The sequence below is a fragment of the Raphanus sativus genome, chromosome 6 (assembly GCF_000801105.2).
Source record: "Raphanus sativus cultivar WK10039 chromosome 6, ASM80110v3, whole genome shotgun sequence".
In the NCBI taxonomy this organism is placed as follows: Eukaryota; Viridiplantae; Streptophyta; class Magnoliopsida; order Brassicales; family Brassicaceae; genus Raphanus; species Raphanus sativus.
The window spans coordinates 37,138,538-37,158,438 of record NC_079516.1 but is presented as its reverse complement, the minus strand read 5'-3'; the positions used below and the strand labels follow the sequence as shown (position 1 = coordinate 37,158,438).

Here is a 19,901-nt window from a genome sequence, read left to right as displayed (position 1 = left end):
CCTCCTTGGTGACCCCAGTGGGCTTCCCGTCATAGCCGTAGATCTCCCACTTATCCTTCCAATCCGAGACCGTGTTGGTAAGGCGAGTCTTCGCCTTTGCCTCGAATTCCTTCTTCACCATTTCGGTGATTCCTAAGGACCAATTCCACCTTTGCTGAAACAAACAAAATTATAAATTTAATAAAAATAATAAATTTAAATATAAAAAAGAAAATTGAAAAATTACCGCAAACTGTTTAAACCAAGTGGTCTTGACGTGATCTGGAGTCAAGCTCCAGTTTGGATAAGCTCCGTCTAGGTATCCCTTCATCGTCTTTGAAACGCTCCGGGAAACACGGTTGTTGGCCCCAAACCTGCAAATTGAACCAACTTGTTAATAAAATATATAAAAATGATTTGAAATTTTTAAATTATAAATTTACTTACCAATAAGTACCCGGCGGTCTATCGGGGTCCAAAACGTCCATACCCTCCCGTCCAGGCGCGGAAAGCAAATCCTCCACTGTATATCTTGCGTATGGTGCATGAGGAGGCACCCGCAAGTCTGGATGAACATCTACTCCTGGAATGGGCTCCTGCGGAGCTTCTGGTGGAGGAGGTGGAGCCATCTGAGCTGCTGGTGGCGGAGCTGGAGCCATGTGAGGTGCGGGAGGAGGACTCCAAACTCTCTGAGATGTCTGAGAGTCCGGAACGGCATCAGAAGATGCTCGGCCGCCGGAAGAAGAAGACGTCCCGGTACCGTCGCCAAACATCTCATGATAAGTCGGTGGTGGTTTTTTCCTAGGAGCCATGATCTACATTATTTAAAAAAAATAATTAAAAATCACAACACTATTAATTAATTATTTTTTTTTAAATTCTCTATACTAACCACCTAAACTAATTCCCTAAACTAATTCTCTAAACTAATTCCCTATACTAACCACCTAAACTAATTAAAAAAAAAACTAACTAGAGAGAGAGAGGAGTTACCTTAGAGAGAGAGAGATTTGTGAGGAATGAACGAGGAAGCCTCGTTCAGGCGTTGCATATATAAAGAAAACATGTTCCTCGTACATTCGTCGTAAATTTACGAGGAATATACCAGGCCCGCGTTTTTGGATTTACGACGAAAGTACCAGGCCCGCGTTTTTGGGTTTACGAGGAATATACCAGGCCCGTCTTTCTGTTTACGACGAATTTACTAGGACACGTGCTTTCAGTAATTACGACGAATGTACCAGGCCCGCGTTTTTGGGTTTACGAGGAATATACCAGGCCCGTGTTTCAGTTTACGACGAATTTACGAGGACACGTGCTTTCAGGAATTACGACGAATGTACCAGGCCCGCTTTTTTTGTTTACGACGTGTTTACAACGAATCTTTGAAACCACAAATCAAATCCCTAAACCCCGATTCATGGTTTACAACGAAGTTACGACGAACCTAAACTTTACGAGGAAATTACCAGGCCCGCGTTTTTTTTTACAACGAAATTACAACGAAATATGTGAAACCCCGAAAATCAAAATCCCTAAACCCCAAACTTACATATCTATACTTTCATATCTTCTACACATTCAACCTCTTTTTCCAACTGAAACCATAAACTCCAAATTTTTTTTAAATGCATATTATATAAAATAGAATTTGATACACATATGAAAATAAGATCTTCTAATAAAAATCAACATTTGTTACATATTTTACATCATGAAGAATCGTTTGAGTTCTCATCAACATCACTACAATGATCATCATCGCTTCTATCGAACTCATCTTCACGTGCTTCATCCGTCACATCTTCGGGAAGATCTTCATATTGACGGTTATCCGGGTCGATCAAAAGAATTTCATCAGTTTGTTGATCAGGTACCTCAACTTCATTGATTGCATCTTCTTCTTGCAAAGGTGGTTCTTCTCCAGCAACAATCCGTCCACGAGGTGTTATTTTGATAGCAGTTAACCAATTTATCCCAGAACTTCGAAGGCGAGGGTATGGAAGGAAGCTAACTTGTTCGGCTTGGGAAGCTAAGATGAAAGGCTCGAATTTGTTATATCTTCTCCCAGAATGGATATCCACAACACCAAATTTGTTAAACCGAACACCACGGTTCTCCACCGGGTCGAACCACTCGCATTTGAAGAGGACACATTTTAGCTTCAACAACCCTGGAAATTCCACTTCAATAATCTCTTGCAAGATCCCGTAAAAGTCTGTTTCACCTTTCACACATATCCCGTAGTTGCTTGTTGCCCGACGTCTCCCATACTCATATGTATGAAAAGTGAAACCTCGTGTGAAGTACATAGATGATGTGGTGACCTTTGCTACTGGACCTTGGATCAAATCATGAAACCATACAGGATAATATGGATCGTCATAATCAACCTACAAATTAATACATCACTGTTAGAATTTTACATTAATAATAATAGTACCAAAGATTACTTAATATGTTAATATTACCTGTCCTTTTAACCACTTGACAAAGTGCTTATCTTTCCTTGCATCCACCTCGGTTCCGGATATTCCTGGTATTGCTTCTTCAACTTGAGATACAAACAAGCTGCAAATTAAACAAATGCATCATATCATATAATTAATTAACATCATATCATATAATACACACGAATATTATTTACCTTTCAAAAGAACGCATCACAGCATCCTCGCAGTTGAGCAGAATATAAGTGTGGGCACTATGCTTATCCTCATCACTGGACCACCATACTTCTCTCAGTTTACCACCAAACCGTCCAATTTGGCAGAAAATGTCAGGAACACCGTCTACTGCATAAGATTGCGGTACTCCACCATCATCATATCTTCTAGGAACTCTTTTCCTCGTACGAACCGTTGAAGCAAAGTAGTATGATGTGAAGTTAGATGTTTCTGCTGTCAAACTTCCAGCCACAATCGAACCTTCCACCTTTGCAAGATTTCTTGCTTTCCCCTTCAAATGTTTCATAGAGCGCTCATATGGATACATCCATCCATTGTGAACAGGTCCGCGAAGTAATGCTTCGTACGGGAGGTGGACAACTAGATGTTCCATGACGTCAAAAAATGATGGAGGAAATATCTTCTCTAGGTTGCACACTATGATCGGGATGTTCTCATGAAGTTGTTCGATGACTTCTTCCTTGAACGTACGTGTGCTAAGGTCTCTGAAGAAAGCTCCGATCGCTGCATATTGCAAATATAACTCAAATTAGTAACATTTCATAGTATATATATATATATATATATATATGTATATTATTAATTAATATTTACCTGCAAGTGCTTCATGTACATTTGTTGGAAGGAGCTCAGCAAAAGCGAATGGAAGTAGTCGTTGCATAAACACATGACAATCATGACTCTTCATTCCTGAGAACTTTTGACCTCGTTCAACACATCTTGACAGATTTGAAACGTAACCATCAGGAAACTTCACTTCTGATGCAACCCAGTCAAACAAAGTTGACTTCGCTTCTGATGACAATCGAAAGATGGGAACAGGAACATTTCCATTGCTCTTGATATGTAACTCACTTCTTGAGCAAATATCGGGTAAGTCCATCCTTGACTTTTTGTTATCTTTTGTCTTTCCTGGGACGTTCAGTATTGTATTCATGATGTTGTCAAAAAAGTTCTTCTCTATATGCATCACATCCAGGTTGTGGCGTAAAAGAAGATCTTTCCAGTAAGGTAGCTCCCAAAATATACTTTTCTTATGCCAATTGTGAGAAACCCCATACCCATCAGGCATATTACCAGGAACATGCCAGTTTCCTCCTTGCTTCACAGTTTTCTGAGCTCCGTAATAATCAATGTCCTCCTCGATCTGCTGGCCTGTGAGATATGGAGGAGGACTGTCTCTGACAACTTTGTTTTTCCTAAACAATGTCTTATTTCTTCTGTAAGGATGGGCAACAGGAAGAAATCGACGATGACAATCAAACCAACAACTCTTTCTACCATTCTTCAGTTGAAAAGCATCCGTAGATCCATGACAATATGGACAAGATAACCTTCCATGAGTTGTCCAGCCAGACAACATTCCATAAGCAGGAAAGTCACTTATCGTCCACAGCAGAACTGCTCGCATCGTAAAATTGGTTTTCGTGGAACAATCATAAGTTCTTACCCCTTCTGACCACAACTCCTTTAGCTCCTGTATCAGTGGTTGAAGAAATACATCCAACGACCGTTTTGGATGCTTCGGCCCAGGGATTAATATGGTCAAGAATAGAAATTCTTGTTCCATGCACATATCCGGCGGCAGGTTGTACGGCGTAAGAATAACTGGCCACAAAGAATACTGTCTCCCAGACATACCAAATGGACTAAATCCATCGGTGCATAACCCAAGATAGACATTCCGAATATTTTCAGCGAAATCTGGGTATACCTTGTTGAAATGTTTCCACGCCCTTGCATCTGATGGGTGAGCGACCTCGCCATCCTTCTGGACATGTTCAGCATGCCACCTCATCCATGCAGCAGTCCTCTCCGATTGGTATAATCTTTTTAACCTGTCTTTAATGGGTAGGTACCACATCCTTTGGTACGGTACCCTATTCCTCCCACGTCCTTGCGGCTTGAATCGTGGTTTCTTGCAGAATCGACACTCTTCTAACTTCTCATCATCCTTCCAGTAGATCATGCAGTTGTCGATGCAAACATCTATCATCTCCGAAGGCAACCCAAGACTATAAACCAATTTCTGAATCTCATAATAAGATTCAGCTGACACGTTGTCTTCTGGCAAATACTCTTTGAACAACTCCGCCCAAGCATCCATGCAATTCTCAGGTAAATTATGATCCGTTTTAATGTTCATCATCCTAGCTGCTAGAGACAATTTAGAGAGACCTTCTCTACAACCAGTGTAGATTGGTTGATTTGCAGCATCTAACATTTCATAAAACCTTTTTGCATCCAAATTAGGTTCTTCTACATTTCCAGTTTCATGAGCTATTGTAGTAGTTGTTTCTAAAAATGCATCAGTAATCATGTCTTGAACCCTATCATGATCTACCATCTGCTCCTCCTGATGATAACTAGATTCATTATGCAAATGATTCGGTTCTTCACTATTACCAGCAGCTTCAAAATTATTACTACTACTAGCTTCATTTCCACCATAACCCTCCCCATGTTGATACCAAATATAATATTGTGGTGTAAATCCTCTGTTTAGTAAGTGCTTCCATACAGTTTCACTACGAGCAAATTTTGAATTCTTGCATTTCCGACAAGGGCAGAACATCTTACCGCTTTCCTGCGTGATCGGTGTACAGCCCGCCTGGTGCATGAATGTCTCTAGCCCGCTTAGAAATGCATCCGTCACTCTACCGGAATCATCTTTATGCGAATACATCCAACTTCGTAACTCGTAAATATTGAAGCCATCAGCCATTTGTTTTTCTTTTTTCTGGTTTTTTTTCTTTGATTTCGTTTGTGTGTTATTTGAATTGAGAAATGATCATATATATAGACGATTTTCGTAAGTGGTAGGTGAAGGTATAACATGGATTTTACAACGAAAAGTTTTACTTTGCTTTTACATCGTTTTTACATATTATTTACAACGAATTTACAACGAAGTTAGCTTATTTTGAACTCCACTATATGCACGTTTTCACCAAAAGTAACGGTTACATGATTCCTCGTAAATGGCTTGTATATTTACAATGAGTTTACGACGAATTGGGCTTTCCACGTAAATCACTCGTAAATTTACAATGATTTTACAACGAAGTTAGTTACTTTAAACCACACTATATGCACGTTTGTCACCAAAAGTAACGGTTACATGATTCGTCGTAAATGACTTGTATATTTACAATGAGTTTACGACGAATTGGTCTTTCCACGTAAAAGCCTTGTAAAATTACATTGGGTTTACGACGAAACGTTTTCGTTGTAACTTTACAACGAATTTACGACGAATATTTATTTACTCGTAACATCGTCGTAAACACCATGTAAATTTACGAGGAAATAATTTCCTCGTAACCAGTCGTCGTTATAGACGCGTTTTCTTGTAGTGCTCTTGCTACTGCTAATGCGGTTTCATCTTCTGGCTCCCCTCTGGACATCAACAGCTTTACCTCAGATCAAGTTCAGAGTCTGTTGAACCAGTTGATTGCTCAAACACGGGCTGCTGATAAGCCGTCTTCTCAATCACCTTCTGGCACTATTACTGAACACGGTTTCATGGCCTCAACTTCTACTGCTGGTAACGTTTCTATTGTGTTTCCTTCCACTAACCTTCGCTTTGAAAGTCATACCATCCGTGATCAGCTCAAGAATGGCTTTCTTCGTCTCTTTCATGTCGGGTCAAGTAATCAGCATGCTGATCTCTTGACAAAGCTTCTTCATCCCGGTCCATTTCACTCACTCCTTCGTCGTTTCTCCATTTCAAACTTCTTCTCACCATCATCGACTTCGGTTTGAGGGAGGCGTATTAGAGATTGGTTAACTTAGATTATACCGGTGGTGAAATGTCTTTAATTTAATCATTTGGTTTAGCATTGGTTTAGTTTCCTTTTACTAAACCAATTGCATCGTATGTATATAACAAACTCTGTATCTTCATTTTTCCAATTTGAGAAAGTATTTTTCATTCATAGCAACTTTCTTAATACCAGAGACAGAGAAGCACTGTGTTGGGTCAGGCTGAACAAGATTGATTTCGTGAATCACGGACAGATCCCAACCCTTTTAACTAACAAACAATGATGAGTTTCCACATCTAAGAGACAAAACCAAAGAAAAAAGAAAATAAAAAACTTTCTCATATTTGTATTAAAGAGACATTAGGTACAAATCAATACCTTCTTTGGAAACCATAGAAACAAGATTTTCCTAAAATTTTATTAATCTCATGAAAATATTCATTTGTACATTATTCAAACCCCATGAAAATAACAGTGAGATTGCTCTGTAAATTTCATTCAAGCAATGACTGAGAGTCTATGAGAGAGACAAACCAAAGCAAGTAGGTCAATAATGTAGTATATTAAACAAAAGAAACACACAACAGTTATAGTGTTACAACAGATAATCTCATCCGCAAATTGTATAACCTATGCTTTAAAACAATAACACAAAAGCTTTCTCATGTACAAAAGAATTCACATACAGAAAATCTGAAAAACCTAAAAAGCTCTTAAGTTTTATTCTTTTCTTTCTGTAAACTTCTAGATTTCTCAGACAAGTGTATATAGAAAGAAACCTGCTCAATTTCTACCAAAAGATTCCATCAAGGTTGCAAGCTTTTCCATGAAAAAAGATCAGAGTTCCCATCTCTTAAATTATGTGCTCTTCTTTCAGCCTTAGACGAGCAACAGGCTGCTGATTTAAGTTAGCCAAACCGCCATGTCGATTCTCTGGCCTTAACTGTGCAGCTGCTGCTGCAGCATGGCTGCTTGATTTAGATGCAGGAAGGTCATGGTTATGTTTTCCTTCATATGTTGTTACTACAGCTTTTGGATCTGTTGCTGCTCTCTCTACATGTTTCCTCACTCCACATCCCTGTGTTGTGCACTTGTAGTAACTCCTGTGGATCAAAAGTGAACATTTAAAACAATAATGTTTCAAGAAATAAACTAATGTTTTGTGTATTACCTTGGATAAGGATTCCCTTTAACCACTTTCTGTCCATACTTGCGCCACCTATATCCATCATCTAAGAGATCAACTTCACTTGTCGTTTGGACAATAATCTTAGGCTCTGTCACAGTTCTATGTGAAGTAGAAACCGCAGCAGCTGGTTCCGAAACTCGAACTTTCTTGGGGTCACGTTCGTCTTCAGCTTTCTCTCTGACACCACTTTCTGCATTACCAACTTCTTCACTGTCGCTAGCCTCAGACGTTTGCTCTGTAGTAGCTTGACTCGCTGCTTCATGTTGTTCCCTCTTACTCTTGTTGAAGCTGTTGTTATTAACCGAAGTCCCACTTAGAATACTATCTTTGTTGTTGTTGTTGCCTCGCTTAGTGTTCAGAGGAGGTTCATGATTGTGCTGACCCTTGTAGATGATTTCCGTTACTTGTCCATCAAGAGACCTCTCGACCTTCTTCTTGACAGGACACCCTGGATTGGTGCACTTGTAATAGCTTCTAGGAAACTCACTGCCTTTGACTTGCTTTTGACCGTACTTTCGCCAGTTATAGCCATCATCAGCTGGTTTGTCAACATTTAGAGGGTGCTGTGACCTCTGCTCAATGATGGTTGTATTTGAGGTTTCTCTTGGAGCTAGTAGTGAAGAATCCGGAGGTGATGAAAATGATTGAACCTGAGAGGAAGTAGGGTACTCGGTTTGTGGTTGCATATTAGCATTAACTTGAACTGCTTGTGCTGTGACTTGTGCTAGAGCTTGCTGATGTGTCATTCCATATGCTCCCTGCAAATTGTTAAATGGTTAGATTCTAAATCACCCTACAAAAAGAGAATAGCTTATCAAGGATATCATACAAGACTAGGAATCTTTTAGATATGGCAATAATAGATCTTGATGAAGATTTATATATATATAAAACCTATGAGCAGGTCAAAATCTTGATGAGTAATTTGATCTACAAACACCTTTTTCCCCTAAAAATTCATACCTTTCAATACAGTTGAGCTGCAAAGTTCCCCAAATTTCTCTAATAAACCTTAATTCATAACTTATAATCTTATTATCTACCAGTAAAATGGTTATTACAAGTCTATGATCTGTTAGAAATGGAATTTTACATAGATTTGCTAACAAAGAAGAGTGTTTTCTTCTTTTTTTTTCCCTGAGCAAACAAAAAAGAATTAGCTAAACAAAGAAAGTTATAAATATTTAGTTTCCATAAATAGATTTTTGAATTTAAGCCCCCAAAACAGAATAATAACATGTTGATGAAGTCTTGAACCTGAACGGGAGAGAAAAGACCCAAGAAGCTAGGCGAATCCATCAACATCGCCGGACTTAGCCCTGGAGGTACGGTGAACATCGACGGCGACTGAGAAATCGTCAAACCGGTGGGTCTGCTCTGCTTGAATCTCGGGTCAACATCATCACCACTCGAGCTATTATTTCCTTCTTCACTAGCCGTCGCGGCGGCAGATGCAGCAGCCGCGGGAGAAGCCATGGCGCCGGCGAGGAGCTGAGAGAAAGACCTAAACTCATCGGACTCCGGGAACATGTTTGAGACCAGAGTCATGGGACCAGGGCTGAATCCAACGCCAGCGTTGAAGAACATCTCACTAAAGGGCCGTGGAGGAAGAGATAAAGAGGGTCGCGACGGAGCTCCGATCGACTTAGATGTCGACCGATGTTCTTCCTTCTCCGACATCGATCCCAAAAATAATCAAACAGCACAAAAAAAGTCTTAAAACTTTTGTTTTCTCTCGCAGTATAAAAAAGTCCACGCTGCAAAACAATCTCTCTCTTTCTCTCTCTCTACTTGTGTAAAGTACTTAAATTCATTTTTCTTCTTTTTGAAAAACTAATTAAATTTTAGATTGACTTTCTTTTAGTAATGTGCAGGAACGAAGAACACGTTTCGAAGTTGTACCAATTACCGAATTTGATCTTTTGATTTGAGTTTAGGTTTCACCTTTTTTTCTACAAAAAGCGTCGGTATTGGAATGTACGTACGTTAACCTGGGGAGTGAAGAGGCAAAGGACAAGGCCACAGCTACTCCACGTTGTCTGAAAATTCGGAAATGACAGCTGGCATTCTGTTTTGAGAGCCCATTCTGTGTCCTAATGGGCTGTCGTTTAAAAGCCTAAATCATATGATGTCTGAGATAAGTATATACTTTAGTCGATATAAACATAGATGGTTACATATAATTTCTTTTAACAAAATTCACGTGAAAGCAAACGATTTTGGTAAGTCACTTTATTTAGGTGGACTTTGGGTGTATATTTGTAAACTTGAGGTGATGGAAATAAAGCAAAGCAGCAACATGACTTTTGAAGAGACATTTGACTTTAGAAGGCCAGGAGATAATATTATAAACATTTATGAATCTATGTGGGACTCACGTAGGCCGTAGAGGTATTAACCTTTTCTTATATTACAACAATGCATACGAAAATTTTATAACTGTAACCACGAGTGACGACTTTGCTCGCAATGCCAAAAATCATGGTGGGAGAGATTGACATTTGAGCAGCCAAAAAGAATCAAACAATAAGAAGAAGAACGTCTCAGGAAAAAGTTGACGCCGATGAGACATTAGTAAACACATTAATTTCCAATTTTCCAATGTAGAGAAACCAAAATTCAAGAGAATCTCTGATGAGTAAAGAATGAATAACAATAGAAGAACTTCATAAATCTTTTATATCTTTTTTTTTTTTTAATCTTTTATATCTTTATTATGAAGTTCTTCTAAATCTTTTATCAAAAAAAGAACTTCATAATAAATATAGAAGAAGAGATGCACGTAGATTATAATTAAAAAGGTTCATAAAACAGATGATTTCCTCTATAAAACGCCGTTGTTGATAGACATTGGGTTTTGTAGTTTTCACATGGGAGCAATGTCCTTGAGAGCATTGATCTGTTCCTCTCCCATGGCAGACATCACACTCACCACTAAATCTTTTCCCTCCTCAGAACCACTCTTGATCTGTTGGAGAAGAGCATCATCAGTAGGGAGCTTGAGGTCATCCTTTGTGCTACCCTGTAATTAATATGATTTTACAATTAGAACACAAAAAGTTAATAAACTATTTAGAAGAAAAGGTAGCCAAAGGGATAAGTAAATACACATACATATCATCCATCTTCAGAAATGTCAATCAGATGATAATCAATACTGTTGACGTGAGGAACCTGAAACCCAATTCAAAAGAACCAAAAAATGAAAAAGAGAAGCAGTGAATCAAAAACAAGTTAACACATACATCACAATTGTGAGAAGAAGGAAAAAAATATTATATCTTCGAACTCTTGCTGGTGAAGATGTCAACAGCAACAAAGTGACATTTTGCATGAGCATGACCATGCTTCCCAATCTTTGACGTTGAAACCTCTACAACCTGCAACACAACACAACAAGCTCAATCACAATTACCCTAGCATGCAAGAAATCCTAGCACTTGTGTTTGATCATGCGTATGAACTAAATTCACATAATCTATAGATATATAAGATGAGAGGAAGAGATGAGAGGAAGGAACTATTAGTGTAATCAATGTCGGTTTAATGTGTTTTGGTCTCAGGTTTATTTTATCTTGTAAAACGGTAACAAGCTCACTGTATAAACTTGATGTTGCACACTTTTACATTTAATAGAAATGAGAACGTCAATTACAACTTCATCTTCTTCATCTGTTTGTAAACAGTAACATGGTATCAGAGCAACCGATCTATTTCTTCATCTCTTTTATTCACGTAGCTTTATCGTTGATTTTTTCGATCAATCTTTCTTCATCTTGTGATCGAAAAACTTGGCTATTCCACCAAGATTGGAAATAAATCACAAAGCGATGGTTATTTGCCGATTAACACGCCACGATGCTCGATGGGCTCAATCGGCAACTCGTCGGATTCCAATTATGGAAACTTCAGTTCCGTCGTCTCCCGAACCTCTGATCGTATAGCATTCATTCACCATTCTTGCTTACGAATAGAGATAATTCAGGTCTATCTATCATATCTGAAATGTTAGATGGAACAATTTATGATAACTGGTGTATTTTCTATAGAGATTGCCTTAGATGCTAATAATAAACTAGCTTTCATTGATGGATCTATTGCTAGGTTTATCGAATCACATCATAATTACTGAATCTGGTCTTGATGCAATTCAATGGTCAAATCTTGGATTCTTAATATTGTTTCTAAACAGATCTACGAGAGCATTATTCGATCAATGATGCCGAAGAGATTTGGAAAGATTTGGAAACTCGTTTATACATCACGAATCTTCCAAGATCTTATCAGTTATCTCAACAGATCTGGTCTCTCTAGCAAGGTTCAATGGATTTGGCAACATATTACACCACTCTGAAAACTCCAGGATGAGTTATAATGGTGCTAACTGTGTCAATACTTGTCGCTATTATGATTGCTGCAAGGCTACAAAAGCGAAGATAGATCATGCTAAAGTTATCAAATTCTTAGTGGTTTAAATGAATCCTATTCTGTAATCAGGAGCCAAATCATCATGAAGAAGAATGTTCCGGAGCTCTCTAAAATCTACAATCTATTGATGCCAACTTGTAACTCAATCGTTTATGTCATCCATCTATATCAAAAACAAAGTCAGTTATAGATGTTCTTGGCTACAAACAAAAGAATAAAGAATATTTTCACTGCGCTATATGTCCATACTAGGGTAAGCCCGCTCTACGGGCGGGATTTGATTATTCGGGTTTTATAAAAAATATCTTTTTGTGTCAGTTTTCTTTTATACTACTATATAAAATACATAAGTCAATTAAATCTGGGCAAAAGAAAATAGAATTATGATCTCTAATATCATTGTATACTTGTTCTTTGATTTTGCATCGTTTAGCAGTGCATACTATAGTCTTGCGAATTTGGTTCGAGCGTAACAACTGTCTGCACAACAGCATGTGCTCAACTCCACATGTTCTCTTAAAACTGATCGATAGGACGCTCGGAAATATATATCCTTCTAGCAAAGAAAGCTCGCAAAAAGTTTAGCTCTTATAAAAATTTAGCTTCATTTTTATAATATGTTTAGGGAAATCTTTGTCATTGTTATTGTAGTTGTTTTGTAGAATGTAAGTAAATGATATTATTAACAATGGAGATTTTTGTTTGGCTTTTGTTTTTTTTTGTCTTGTGTGAAAGTTCTTTGATTATATTAGTTTATATATTAAGTGATTAATTAGTATTATTAAAGATTGGTTGATTTTTTAGTGAATATGTTTATATATTATGTTTGGACAATTATTTTCATGAATTATTTACGTAGATGTGATATTTAAATATTTAAAATCAAAGATGTTTGACTAAATTGCATAATACCATGCATATTTATGATTTTTCTGAATAAATCAATAACTTCTTTTTATTAAGAGAGTAGTTACTTTATTTTATTTATTCTTATTTATTTATTACCGAATTATTGTGTATTACAAACTCGTTTAGACTTTACTGCTATAACTTCAGTCTTCACTATTATAATTGAATTAGGCTAGCTTATTTTAATTTGAATTCCTTTGTTTTTTTAATTCTATTTTTAAGACAAAATATCTCTTGCTTAAACTAAAAAAAATACATCTGTTTATTTTAATAGTGGTGTTTTTGTTGCTAAATATTTTTTACTGTTTCCAGAATAATAATAAAACAATACGAAACCAAAATCTGGTTAACAAAAAAGTTTCATAACCACAGCATAAATACTAAAATTACCCGGTCTACCAATTATACTTCAACAAACCAAAACCAAAACTGATTAATTAATAAGTTGCAAGACAACTACATTATTCAGTGAAAGGTAAACACGTAGGAGCCAGAAATGGAATTGGGAAATTTGGCCAGCTTCATTGTCTCCAAAGTTGGAGTGATCAGGACACCTTTATAGTTTCTTAAGATTTGGACCCTTATCACCCACTCGTTGTTTCCTCCTTAGTGTTGACCAGTGGATCAGTTTGCAGAGGAATTGGTTCAGACACTTCTGAACTGCCTTCGAGCGTCACACCTGTTGGTATTATCTGGACTAATGGTCCTCACCACGCTACCAACAAAACTTGTGTGAGTCCAGTATTAGGAGATGAAAAAGAATCTAAAAGCAAAGAAACTAAACCATTGATTAGATATGTGATATCATCTCATTCTCATAAAGAATGAACATTGACAATAATAAGGACTGCAGAAGAGGCAACCTCTGACGTTGCCTACTTAACATGATCCTTTGACGTTGACCGATCAGTTAGATTAGTAGTAAAAGCCATGTAAACATTTTAGGTGTAAAGATGAGGATGCAAAAATAAAAAGCTGTCTTCAACTTTATATTACAACATGTATGTATAAGTAAAAGTGTATATTGCTTATCTTGGACGATCAAAATGAAAAAGCTCCACTTCTCTTATTGAATCATTCACACACATACTTACGACCCTCTTTCCTGTTCAAAGCAACTCATCATCTTGGTCAAAGTAAATAACTATAAAGGTAAGAACCTATTCAAAACTGAACTCCATAGCAAAAGTAAAGAAAAACGGGAAGCCAATACAAAACAGAGCAGTGCAATCAAGAGATTATTCAAGAAATTATCGTATCCAAACAGATAATATGTTATGAAATTGCCGTATATGCCTTCTCCCCAAAATGATGTCACGCACTTCTCGATCGATGACTCTAAACAAACTTATCACCGTTATTGACTGCTGATGTCACGCACACAACCGTTAACGCCATAGATGAAAAATCGCAGCTTGAGCCACCACAGTCCTCAGCATTCTAGGAGTAGCTGCTGAGCCTTGCCTCAAAATAGATTGCGAAATGGATCAAGGCGTAAGAGGATCAGCTTCCAGACCTCTGATAGCAAAACATGCAGTGTCAAGGCGTAAGAGGATCATTGCCACAGCACACAGACAGCAAAGAGTGGTTATGTTTAAAATGAGCATAAGAGAAGATCAAGTGTCTGATATCCCATCACCGAGGAAATTAAATGAGCATATCAGCAACTGTCGTTAGAAATCACCATAACTTTTTCTGATTTCTTGTGATGCAAGCCAGAGAACACTGACACGTCAGAATGTCTGAGTGTTCACTATACCTGGAAACTGAGTGTTCGTGTTGGCTAAGCCAATCAACTCAGACTGGTTACGGAACCGGAATGCTTCTTCCGGCAAGGGAGAGACAGGTTCAGCCAACTCCTCGAAAGAGGTGTTCTCGTGAACCGGATCATCAACGGAGAGTCTGTGAGTCGGAAGTTTTGGGCACATCTGGAGACATCAAATCCAGAGACAGAGAACATGGTTCCGGCGGTGAATCTTTCACGGTACGTCGGAAGAAGGCTAGAACCAATAGCAGCTTGCATCATGGTCCCCTGAGAATAAATAAAAATCAATATGTCATAACCAACGATTCGTAACATCATGACCAATATAGCTAAGCATAATAAATCAGACAAAACACGACTTCATCTTCCTAAACACAAATAGAAAAAAAAAACAGAGCGATCAGAAATCAACAATCAGACATGTATCATCATCAATATAGTCAAGCATAATAAATCAGAAGCCTGGCCTCGACAACTTTTGATCCTTTTCTTGGTATATTTATACCCGATTCGACGACTGGAAGATGCATCTGGAGAGTTTGTAATCACCATTAAAGACAGAAGGGTTAAAGTCAGAGTTACACGACGCCTCCGTTACGAATCTCAAACGCCATCGCCACAGCCACACCGCCGCATCGATGAAACCGAAGACCAAAGATCTATTCCTTATTAGGACCATAAACATCGCATCAATTATATGACGAAGCCCAACACGCGAGCCCAATAAGAGAAGGTATCAATTAAGCGATCTGACGTATCAAACAAAGAAGGCATCAGTTTCCACGCTGGAATCTGACGTGGTTCAACCTGGAGAGAGTTAACTGAATTATATATAAATATATGTTCATTTTCAAAACAAAAGCGTCTTCTCTATCAATCTAAGAACGACATATGCGATAATGCCTTTGATCTCTAGGAACCTTGCAGGGACGCCTTGATGGCAATGTAACCGTTCTTACGGATGGTTCCAGCTTGTTGTGGGTATGTTTTGGACACTCCCGCGAGATGATGCTCCTCATTCGATATGGTGTTGCACCTAAAATGCAAGAGGGAGTTTCGATGATTGAATATTTTTTGTGATAAGATCAATTCCAATAGGACACCAAAATACCATTTTTTTAATAATATAGTTAAACTGATGACAAAAGAAAAATATAGTTTAAACTTGTATTACTTGCTAATACAAATTTTATTAAAATAAATATATTGTTTTGTTATGTGTTTTCATAATTAATATTTTGTAATTTTAATATAGTATATTATATAAAATAAATACATGTATAATATTGTTAAACCAAAAATATAAATGTAAATAAATTTTATAAACATATAGTTACGAAAATTTAATAGACATAATATCAAAGTGTGATAAAATAATGATTTGTTAATTTCAAATAATAAAAATATAAAAATTATTAAAATAGAAAACATCAAATAATATATAATATTACATTTGCTGTAATATTTTGTGTTATGTTTAGAGATGACAAAAAAATTAACATTAAACATCAAATTTGGTGTAAATTTGGTATTATGGTCTCAAATGCTCTAACCGCCGAAACGATACCAAGTTTAGTTACTACGAGACTCGAAGGTGGTGACGCACTTTTTTATGGGCTTTTTAAAGAAGGCCTTTATAGAGATTGAGATGGCTTAAACAAGGCCTTTCTCCACCGTTTGATTACATGATCTGACTTGATTAATTATTACTCTTAATAAATCTAGATTTAATCTAATCCTAATATTCCTTTTCATATATAGTTAGTCTTTTCTGTCAATACACATACTTTATAAGAAAATACATATTGTATTTAATTATTAACGGGAGTTTTGTATCAAAAGCATATAACCTAAGGTTTGTTGCCATGTAGAAGCCGTACACTTCAAGCTTTTCATTTCGGTTTCATCACTTTTTTTCTACAAGATTTGGCTCTTATACCGACTCTGAACATAGCTCGTAACCGAACACAGAAGTTGAAGTTGAAAATGACTTGGACGCACCCACCGTTCATGTCTTTTCAAATCATACTAACAATCTAGGGTTCCATCCCACTTTTTTTTGCTAAAATGTTCAATCCAACTTTCAAATCTTCAATACATGTGGCACAAACCACGTACTTAAACGTTAATTACATCATCTGATACTAGTGACGAAATTATCTTTCATTATGGTAACTGAGATAATGAGGGCATCTTTTCCACTTTTCACTCGTCTTTGTCGACAACATTCGGTGATTGGTCCTTTCAATTTCTAAATAATAGCAATATAGCATCACGAATAAGCCGTACACGAGCCAGTGAAAGCGACATAATATAATAATCAGATCTAACCTAATTCAAACAGAATGAACCCAAATGAATATAACGTTTATTTAAAATGATCAAAATGAACTTTGGTTCTAAATAAATATTTTAGACTATCGAAACATATTTTTTCATGACAAAACCTTGTGCCTTCAAGAATATCTATGACGAAAAGCCTAAATATATAATATGATTTCATGTTGCATGTGGCATAAATAGATCACCAATTACACCATGCCTTATCGTCTCTGGAAATTCCGTTTTAAAAAGGTCTCTTTGGTTTATGTATGAACATTTTGTACTTACATAATTATGCCAATATTATCAAAATTTGAAAGCTAAAAAGGAAAATGCTTTTTCGGTGATCTTTGCAAAATTGTATATTTGGCAATGGGCTTATTATCATCAAATCCCAGTACTACAATGGGGAAAATCAAAAGAAGAAAGAAAAGACAGGGAAAGAAACACACAAATAATGTGGATTATCTGCTTAGAAGTTTACCAAGAATCCACCTATAATAAAATTGTTCAATATCTCACTCTACATTTCATGGCAATGGAACACTTTAAGATGATTTTTAGATTAGATTGGTTTATCTTGTCGTTCGTAAACGAAGCATTTTGGATCAAAAATTTCTACACTAGTTCCAAAAAATAAAACCTCTAATTATTATTAGTTTTATCAACACATCCACAACGAGTAACCATGATTAAAATTTAAAAACACGGTTAGGAAACTCAAGCATTTGTCACTATAGATATTAGATCACTACAAAAGTTACTTATGTCTGGTTTAGTTGCATATTTTTGTTTCGAAACTGGCCATTTATTTTGACTAAATCCGTCACTAAAACAATTGAAAAGAAAAACAATTTGTTGATGGACACGGACAACTATCCAAAATGGATTATTTGTAAGGGTAAACGTTTAGCCTTAATATAAGCTTTTGCGAAAAAGGTTTGTATATGAACTATCAAATGCACAACCCATTCTGATTGATTCATGTTTGATTGTCCCTCAAATATTTGATCTATAATAAAAGAAGAGGAAAACAAATTGTTACAGATCTCGATTAGCTATAGATTTTATTGGAATCTACTTTTTCAGGCTATAATTGGACAATTAAATGTTTAGGTCATTGCTTTGTGTGGACAAGCATGGTTTGTCTACGTTCTAGATGCTTTTCAAAAATTGATGCAAACTTTTCGATAGGGACTATCTTTATGTAGCTAAGAAATTATTTAACCAGCGTCTGATAAATTATTGTAGACTAAAAATTGACGTTAAAGACGAGGGGATTTTAAAATAGTTTTTTTTTTTTGTAAAAAGGAGAGGCAGGGGAGCTAGTGGGAGACGAGTTGCAAATAATTTACCTTTCAAACACCTTTTCTAATATTCAAGGGATCAAATATTTTTCCGATTAATAATATGCTTAATGACTAATGATAGAGTGACATATAATTTTATAGTTTTCAACCACCATAGTTCTGTAGAATCATGATTTATGAATTATTTTGGTATTTTCAAAATAAAGGTTCATATACTTTATATTAAATTTCGATTCACCAATGTTCTCAGTTAAATTTAATCTTGAAAGATTTCATAATAAAAAAATATTTTGATGGGAAAATATAATTTAATTTAATAAAAATAATGAAGAAAAATGATAGTCGCATACTTGAATATTTTTTTTTTGAATTATATAGGGGTATCCTGACTCTATAGTAGTGTTCCAAATTAGTTACGTGTTACCACGTGTCGATCTCTTGTCTCCGGCGATATCGAAACATTAATTTTCTATTGGTCGGGACTCGAACTCGGGTGATTTTACCGTGTTGGGTTTTTTCCTCAAATTAATGATCAATTTATGTGTATACTTGAATAGTTGCATGTGTATATAATGGAATTTTGTTTTCTCTTTGATTCTCAGTGAGATCAATTTAGTGGGACATACCAGAAGAACTATGATAGGACCCTTGACTAATACTCAGCTAATAAATCTTAATTTATTTTTCTGATGAGAGCGACATTTCCGAAAGCATACTTTGGACCACTTTTAAGGTCTATTCCCAACTTATCTTGAACCCATAAAAGCATTATAACTATTGATATGTATATATATCATATATAAATAATACATTGCCTTGGGTCTATTATTTGAGTCTTCGAATTATTTATAATAGTTTCTTTTAATCTAGTAACTTTATAGATGTAGATTTTGTATCGCGTTGAAGCTTAAATCTAGTAATCCCGTATCATGCTATTGCTTTTATAAATATTGATATATGTAAATATCATATATAAATAATACATTGCCTTGGGTCTATTATTTGAGTCTTCTAATTATTTATAATAGTTTCTATTAATCTAGTAACTTTATATATGTAGATTCTGTACCGCATTGAAGCTTAAATCTACTAATCTCATATCATGTTATTTCAATTTGTTTATTCTTTAATCACTCACTATTTTTTTTCTTTTGTTGATAAATTCTATCGGCTGATTCGGTCGATCAGAAATGTACTTAGAATAGATTGACTACAACACTGCTTGATCCAAGTTTGAAATACCTTCTGACTAACGTTAGAAGTAAACTGATCATCTGTTACGATTGACACATCTAAACTACTTGGACCAAAACTCAAATCCAGATGATAAGATATTAAGAGATATAGCACAAAATTAAAAAAAAAGTTTCTTAAAATCTATGGTTAGTGACTTGTAATGATATCAGGTAACACCTAGTTAAATTGTTGGAAAAAAAATACATTGTTAACTTAAACAGATATACTTTTACAAAAAAGAAAAAAAAACTTAAACAGATTGATGTAGCATATGTTATTAGAACTATTTCCCTGTATTTTTGTTTTGCA

The 19,901-nt window shown here is 36.1% G+C and overlaps 4 protein-coding genes across 4 annotated transcripts; all 4 read right to left on the bottom strand.

The window, feature by feature from the left end:
- Positions 1–1,631: 1,631 nt before the first annotated feature.
- On the bottom strand, positions 1,632–5,756 carry LOC130496328 (uncharacterized). Its single transcript, XM_056988314.1, has 4 exons — positions 3,261–5,756; positions 2,627–3,170; positions 2,451–2,550; positions 1,632–2,372 (listed from the first exon to the last, which is right to left on the bottom strand). Exons 1-4 carry the CDS (start codon positions 5,389–5,391, stop codon positions 1,692–1,694), a joined length of 3,456 nt encoding a protein of 1,151 aa, XP_056844294.1. The 5' UTR covers positions 5,392–5,756; the 3' UTR covers positions 1,632–1,691.
- A 1,220-nt stretch (positions 5,757–6,976) lies between these two features.
- LOC108805640 (probable WRKY transcription factor 4) lies at positions 6,977–9,593 on the bottom strand. The gene is made up of 3 exons (XM_018577569.2): positions 8,880–9,593; positions 7,605–8,380; positions 6,977–7,536 (listed from the first exon to the last, which is right to left on the bottom strand). Exons 1-3 carry the CDS (start codon positions 9,300–9,302, stop codon positions 7,287–7,289), a joined length of 1,449 nt encoding a protein of 482 aa, XP_018433071.1. The 5' UTR covers positions 9,303–9,593; the 3' UTR covers positions 6,977–7,286.
- Positions 9,594–10,488: 895 nt separating this feature from the next.
- Positions 10,489–15,838, bottom strand: LOC108808367 (eukaryotic translation initiation factor 5A-1). Its single transcript, XM_018580525.1, is given in 6 exon segments — positions 10,489–10,644; positions 10,731–10,796; positions 10,868–11,002; positions 15,645–15,657; positions 15,659–15,760; positions 15,828–15,838. Coding segments are annotated over 6 exon segments (483 nt in total).
- LOC108807415 (uncharacterized) lies at positions 14,007–15,463 on the bottom strand. The gene is made up of 2 exons (XM_018579700.2): positions 15,230–15,463; positions 14,007–14,991 (listed from the first exon to the last, which is right to left on the bottom strand). The coding sequence occupies exons 1-2, from the start codon at positions 15,407–15,409 to the stop codon at positions 14,752–14,754; spliced, it is 420 nt and encodes a 139-aa protein (XP_018435202.1). The 5' UTR covers positions 15,410–15,463; the 3' UTR covers positions 14,007–14,751.
- Positions 15,839–19,901: the final 4,063 nt, after the last annotated feature.

What these genes read in the sequence shown, in the direction of transcription:
- LOC130496328 (XM_056988314.1), bottom strand. Translation starts at nt 5,391, where the DNA reads ATGGCTGATGGCTTCAATATTTACGAGTTACGAAGTTGGATGTATTCG. An exon ending in GTGATGCGTTCTTTTGAAAG is followed by an intron (nt 2,551 to 2,626) that starts GTAAATAATATT and finishes TTTAATTTGCAG; the next exon opens with CTTGTTTGTATCTCAAGTTG. An exon ending in TCAAGTGGTTAAAAGGACAG is followed by an intron (nt 2,373 to 2,450) that starts GTAATATTAACA and finishes ATTAATTTGTAG; the next exon opens with GTTGATTATGACGATCCATA.
- LOC108805640 (XM_018577569.2), bottom strand. Translation starts at nt 9,302, where the DNA reads ATGTCGGAGAAGGAAGAACATCGGTCGACATCTAAGTCGATCGGAGCT. An exon ending in GTCTTTTCTCTCCCGTTCAG is followed by an intron (nt 8,381 to 8,879) that starts GTTCAAGACTTC and finishes AACAATTTGCAG; the next exon opens with GGAGCATATGGAATGACACA. An exon ending in AAAGGGAATCCTTATCCAAG is followed by an intron (nt 7,537 to 7,604) that starts GTAATACACAAA and finishes TTTGATCCACAG; the next exon opens with GAGTTACTACAAGTGCACAA.
- LOC108807415 (XM_018579700.2), bottom strand. Translation starts at nt 15,409, where the DNA reads ATGTTTATGGTCCTAATAAGGAATAGATCTTTGGTCTTCGGTTTCATC. An exon ending in TCTTCCAGTCGTCGAATCGG is followed by an intron (nt 14,992 to 15,229) that starts GTATAAATATAC and finishes ATTTATTCTCAG; the next exon opens with GGGACCATGATGCAAGCTGC.